At 38.6% G+C, this 6,757-nt stretch overlaps 1 protein-coding gene and 1 long non-coding RNA gene across 2 annotated transcripts in view; one reads left to right on the forward strand and one right to left on the reverse strand.

Annotated features, from left to right (window-relative positions):
- Positions 1 to 470, reverse strand: part of LOC141207015 (uncharacterized) — a 31,793-nt gene extending 31,323 nt beyond the window's left edge. The window contains exons 1-2 of the long non-coding RNA XR_012277449.1: positions 368 to 470; positions 58 to 294 (exon numbers count right to left, since the gene is read on the reverse strand). This is a non-coding gene — a long non-coding RNA (uncharacterized lncRNA). The remainder of the gene's footprint in view (positions 1 to 57; positions 295 to 367) is intronic.
- The window catches only part of COL4A2 (collagen type IV alpha 2 chain), a 268,138-nt gene extending 262,043 nt beyond the window's left edge, over positions 1 to 6,095 (forward strand). Inside the window, exons 48-49 of the mRNA XM_073664347.1 lie at positions 1,628 to 1,914; positions 2,219 to 6,095. Of these exons, the coding sequence (XP_073520448.1) occupies positions 1,628 to 1,914; positions 2,219 to 2,473 (542 nt within the window). The 3' untranslated portion in view covers positions 2,474 to 6,095. The remainder of the gene's footprint in view (positions 1 to 1,627; positions 1,915 to 2,218) is intronic.
- The last annotated feature ends 662 nt before the right edge of the window (positions 6,096 to 6,757 follow it).

Raw genomic sequence — 6,757 nt, forward strand, 5'->3', positions numbered from 1 at the left:
TGCAAATTAATGATGTATCTATTTATAATGATGTAATGAGTGCAGCAATATACTCACCGGTCATCTTCTTCTGCCATTTTCAGTGGCGTTCTGCACGACCTCATTTGTGGCAGGTGGAATCACATGTCTTCTATGTTGAGAGAAGGTCACTTTATACATTTTCTCAGTGCTCGTCTATGACACTCAGAATGAAGCTAGACTTGCATTGAGAAAGTAACTGCTGCTCCACACAGAGGACACTGTGTGATCCGGCTGGTTTCAAACATGGTGCTGCCAGAACAGACTTGAGCGCTCCTGAAAATTGCAGAAAAGGGCACCCAGTGAGTATATTACTGACCTCATTACACATACACACTGTTAGGCTCACCTAGTGAGGTGGATCCACTAAACCTCAGGTTCAGGTGGGCTCGCGGACCGCAGGCATTGCTGTAGCAGGCAGGAAGGCACATGTGGAGCAAGAACTTGGTGCAGAAAGGACGCAGGAAAGTCTGAAACAACCAAGGCAGCAGGTATACAGGGTCACAAGGCAAATGCTGACAAGGAGCTGATAGCAGAGCACCGCAAACAAATAGGACTAGGAATCTTAATACCAAGACTCAGGTGTGTGTCTTAGTAGGACTTAAATAGGACAAAGGCAGATGATGTCATGGAGGTACATCAGGCCACTTGTAAAACCCGACGTGGAGCACAGCAAAGGGCATCAGCCATAGGGGAAGGTGGTGAAGCCCTGCTGAGCCGAGGCTGTCGCGTAACATACACATCATTTCTACCAAAGGAGAATTTTTTAAAAAATCACCGGAGTGCTCCTTTAAGCAGAATCATAGCTGTTACAATGTGTACTTTAACCGTTAACTTAATAACTAAATGGTCAGTAGTAATCAATTATTTTATTATATAGATAAGATAACACGGGCGTTATGTGGAAAGTAAAATGTCTCAGAAAGGAAGTCTAAATCAGGTTTTTGTGTTACATTTATTTTTTTAATTTTGGGGGCATTTTTTATACATCACAATCTGTATTAAAAAGGAAAAACAGAAATCTAGAAATCTTGCAATTTTCCCACCTCCCATTGGAGCTTTTTTAGACTCTAACTTCCTGTTGTCTCAATAAAATCACATGTATATATTAACCACAATGGTCAGACCCTGACCCTATATTTTGTATGGAAGTGTCCAAAGAGCCCATACAAAGGTATGACTGGAGGGGAGCAGGGTCATCTGTGACATCGCCTATCGTGATTGGTGGATCCTGTGTTATCAGCTGTGTATAGAAGGGTTACTTGTCACTGTAATCCTGCCTCTGATGATACAACCTTGCTGTAAACTGTTCCTGGAAGGAAGGAGTCTAAAAATGCCCCATTGGCCAGTGTGAAAAATGCAAGATTACTATTACTTTTTCTTTCATAAAGATCATGGTATGAAAAAACAAGACAAAAAATTGAAACATTTAAAAAAAAAATACATGCAACACAAAAACCTTATTAAAACAATAGGTGATTTTTTTTAAAAGCATTTAAAAAATCCCTGTAACCACAGTCTGACAGTTTACTACACGTCCGATGTACACCCACTTTTATGTTAAAGCATTTATCCCTATGTTATAATCACATCTGCTTTGTTTCCATAGGTCTAGCTGGATCTTGTCTGCAACGCTTCAGTACAATGCCTTTCCTATACTGCAACCCAGGTGATGTGTGCTATTATGCCAGTCGTAATGATAAATCCTACTGGCTGTCAACCACAGCTCCTCTTCCAATGATGCCTTTAGTGGAAGAAGAAATTCAACCCTATATAAGTCGTTGTACGGTTTGTGAGGCTCCTGCAGTTGCAATTGCCGTCCATAGCCAAGATACTTCCATCCCACTCTGTCCCGACGGCTGGAGAAGCTTGTGGATCGGATATTCATTCCTTATGGTTTGTAGTTTTTAATTGGTTGAATGTTGTCTTTACTTACTATGTGTAATCCTGATGATCTACCCGTTTTTTGTACATGTCCTACGACTGCAAATCTAATACAATAGATTTTAAGGTCCATTTACTTACTAGAGATTATGGTTTACATCCAAATATGAATCTATCGATTTTTATTTTTACATATATGATGTGATTATATCTTATAATAATTGCATGTACATGTGAAAAGACATTTCAGTCTGTATGTAGAATATTTGCCATGGTACGTATAGTAGTGAACTGTAACTTTCTATCTTCCTCTCAGCACACAGCCGCCGGTGACGAGGGAGGTGGACAGTCTCTATCTTCTCCTGGCAGCTGCCTAGAAGACTTCAGAGCAACGCCATTCATTGAATGCAATGGTGGTCGTGGAACCTGCCACTATTTTGCTAACAAATACAGCTTCTGGCTTACAACTATTGACAAGACATTCCAGAGCTCCCCGTCTGCGGACACACTGAAAGCAGGCCTGATCCGAACTCATATCAGCCGCTGTCAAGTTTGCATGAAAAATTTGTAAAATGAAATTTATATGTATTACCTTTTTATAAGTAAACATTTAACAAATGTATTATTGGTGCTCAATGTTAACTTATTACCTCACTACTTGATTTCACATTTGTTAAGAAAATTTTATTTTTGTTCACCCATTTAGTTGGGATCGATGCCATTACAGAGAACTCCATTTATCCATATGTTAGTACTTTATCTGAAAGGTGTTTGAATTGTTCTGTATAGATAAAAATAAAATAATGAAGTGACATGTGGATGAAATGGCTGGTGCACTTAACATTTGCCGCCTTGTACTTTCACTATTCTGTTTTTACTGACTAGGACCAGTGTGAATTGCTGAATGGAAACAAAGGTTCGGATCTCACACCCATTAAAGCATTAGGGATATCACATTTTATCCTGTAAATGGATTGCATTTGCTATATCTTAATAGGCATGGTGCCAGCCTCTATCGGTGCCTTTATACTGGATACTGTAGGGCAAAAGTCTAACATTTGATGTTACTGATAGCTGGCTTTACACAACTGTAGAAAGGCCACAGCGCTTGGACTCCTATGAATCTTATGAATAAAACCTAATCTACTGACAGACATTTCTGACAGCTTTTTGTCACCGGGGAAGATCAGGCATGTTGAAATATTTTGGGGAAATTCATGACACCCCCCCCCCAACCCTTATATAGTCAAAATTCTTGGGTTAAGCCAGTTATCTTGTGTCACCTTTAGATCACTATAGTATACAATTGTAGTTTACATTTGGTTTAGTAGAACCAAGAAAAAGTGTAGGTGAATGACCAAAATAAAAAACCTAAAATGTGAACACAATAAAGCCATAACAAAAAGGGCTTAGAGGCTACATACAACTTTGAGAAGAAAAATGTATATTACATATGTTAGTTGTTACCTAAAATTGCACTATTTTCCAGTCTTCAATGTTCATTTATTTTCATAACAATTTATATGCATTTTGCAGCCTGATCCAAGTTTCAGATTTGTCTCTTATGAGAGTGTCCCTTCCTGTAATATAGGCTGTATGTGAGGTCTGTATCAAAGGTGCTGTTGCCCTCACAGCTCATATATCAGCACAGCTTCTATCCTGCACTTATATCCTCGCCATATTCTTTCCTCGTTTTCTACAGCCTGCTTTCTCTGCTCTACCTAAGATACTTTTTCCCCTCCTCATGCTTCATGTATACAACCTCCTCCTCCTCCCTGCTGCTGTGTCTAAGACCTCGGCCTTAGTATCAGTATTTGGTCAGTATTTTTTCTCAGGAGTGGGAGCCAAAACCAGGAGTGGGTGATAAATGCAGAATTGGTGCATTTGTTTCTATTGTACTTTTTCTCTGATTGTTCCTCACCTGGTTTTGGCTCCCACTCCTGAGAAAAAATACTGACCGAATACTGACCAAATACTGATAGTGGAGTTGTGGCCTTACAATGAGAGAAGGGAGGGAGAGCAGAGAGCAGACAGCTGAGCTGCAGGAACTCTGATGATTTGTAACATATTTTTCAAAACCACTGTGCTAGAAAATCAACTTATATCTGCAGCAGTAAAATGCTAGAACTTTTTGATGAAAACTATTTAGAAAGTTATAAAACTTTGCATTTAGGAAATAAATGAACAGTAAAAAATAAAATAGGAAAGAGAGTAATATGTGATACGTCTGTTATATAAAGACAATGGCTGAGGCTAAAAGTGTTCCTTTTGTGACCACACAGCAGCATACCACACTGGTTTTAGATCTTTTTTTATATAATCATTTTATATCTTTTTTTACTGCTATGCAAATATTGCCATGTACTTAGCGTTTGCAACACTGTATAGCTAAAATTTCAGTTTTTATGAATCATTTTTAAATCTCCGTATCAATTATATATTATTATTTGCAATTAAAGGTCCCTAAAACACTTGCAAATTGACAAAAGAATTAGGAAAATCCAATTTACTGTACTAAAATAATCCCAGTGTGAATATACTGAGTGTAAGTGACATTGCCTTCTTTTTGGGCCATAGAAAATAACTGCAACGTCCTTGTCAGTATTAGCAGATATTGGGTTGCAAAACTAAACACTATTCTTTCCTTAGATTTTGGATCCTGTGCACTTGTGGTTGGGTGAGCTGATCATGTCTTCTTTTTATATTACAACTAAACAATGCTGGACATTATCCACCAGGGGGCATCAACAACTGCTTGTGAACAGACCATATACGATTCCTTCTATGTACAATGCAGAGTTTACCAGCAATAGTTATCGGAACATTAATGTATGATTATTATGCTATTTCATTGTATGCGGATGTGAAACACACACTTTGGCCCATAAAAAGCTGCAAGAAAAAAGTGCAGTGTCATATGTGAATAGGAGTAACATTGTGTCAGGCACATTCCTGCATGCAAACCAATTTTCTTGCCATTTATCAGTGCTTGTTGAGAGCAATTGAAGCATTATATATTAATATGAAGATATGTGCATCGCTAGTAAATTTTTCTGCAGTGTTCTGTCTAGGTCAAGACAATATATAATCCATTGATTTATTCATGCAAGAAATATACTGTAGCTGCAAAGCATAAAGATCATATATACAACAGCAAACACTGGTACAGGTAAAATGGCTGTGCAGCCTAGAAAACCCCTTATTGGTGCGTCCTGAGCTGATAGCCCCTCTCCCAATATGTGATGTCCAGTGTCCATATGGCTGACAACCTACAGCATTGGTGCTGCATGGAAACCATGGGCCCCAATGAACAGCTGAGCACTGGGCTCCCAGGAGTTGGTTTCCCCTTGGTCTTAGTGGGATTCACAGTACCTTTACAACATTACCTTGGGGTGACTATTTTACCCAAAACTGTAGTTACAAATGAGATAAACCTTTTCTTGTCACCAGTCACACTTTAGGCCTGTACTCTGAACTATATGGTTAATTCACACAAAATAACATAGAATATTTCAAGACGAGCCGTCAGCTCTTCTAACATACCTGTTTTAGTAAAGAATTACATTTCCCTTAAACTACCGATATTGTAGCACATGTACTTACCACTCTACAATGTGATGTTCCTCTGTTATTCTTCCTGGAAATGTATGTATAAATTGACAATTCTACCTCTACGCAATGGATGTGTCCCTATTCAGACTTCCACTGTTCAATCAAGGCTGATAGTGTCAGATCTCATTCACACTTGCATAATTTAAACAGTTGTTACATCCATATTTTTAGACCAAAATGAGGATTTGGACCAACACAAGGAAGAGGCACAAATTGTTCCACTCTTGGTTTTTACTTGTAAATACTGATGCAAAATATGGACATATTGTAGAATACATTCATTTCACAAAAGACATAGTTACGCCCAGTTGTCAATTTATTTTTACATTTTTAGGAGGATTAACGAAGGAATCGCACAACTCAAGAGTTCTAAGAAAATATCCTACAGGATTGTTAGCTCATGGAGAATAGTTGCTTAAACACATCAATTCAGTTGACCAGAAAAATGAAATGCCCGTAGTTCAGCTGCCAGTGTTGTAATCACAATTATCTGTATTTCTTTTTGGCTTATTTTGACTTTGTAGATTTCCCAATATGATGCTGTTGTAATTATCCTGAATAAAAGTATATTTTATAATTAATTATGTGTCTATTTTATGTCGTATCATTTTTTAGAGGTGAGCAAAAAGATTCACAGGACCCTGGTCCAGTGGCCATGTGTGTAGTCCATGGCCGCCAGACCAATGCCCTGCATAGCTCCTCTTCTCTATTAGGAGGCACAGCGCGACGACTATGTTGCAGTATGATACATGCATGACATTGTGTCGAGCCTAGCAGTCAGAGGAGGTGCCGGGACACTATCAGGTCAGAGGAGGTCCACAGGGCTGTGGTCCGGCAGCCATGGACTACCAACATGATCTCTAGACTAGGGTCCTGGAAATATTAATGCTCAATATCAGATTTATCTGTTAACCCCTGTCTGATTCTGCATGTCAAATGGTGTGTGCCGACATCTGATACTCTCGCCATTGATTCCACAGTGTCAGACTGATGACACACCCCCAACTTGTAACACCATTTTGTCTAATTAATCATACATTTTCAGAGGAATAACAGGAATCTCACAATACAAACTTCAACAAAAAGCTGATCCAAAATTGTTATTCCGTGAAGAATCTAGTAATTACTAGAAGAGCAAACAGGTAATCTTTAAAAAAAATATTCAGATAACATAAGGAAGAAAAAGCATCTGATTTTTTTTCTGTATTCTTGAACCCGGCCTAATGTGTAGGTCTCACAATAC

This window comes from Phyllobates terribilis, unplaced genomic scaffold, assembly GCF_046119375.1.
Source record: "Phyllobates terribilis strain yellow unplaced genomic scaffold, ASM4611937v1 Scaffold_2__4_contigs__length_985480577, whole genome shotgun sequence".
Classification (NCBI taxonomy): Eukaryota; Metazoa; Chordata; class Amphibia; order Anura; family Dendrobatidae; genus Phyllobates; species Phyllobates terribilis.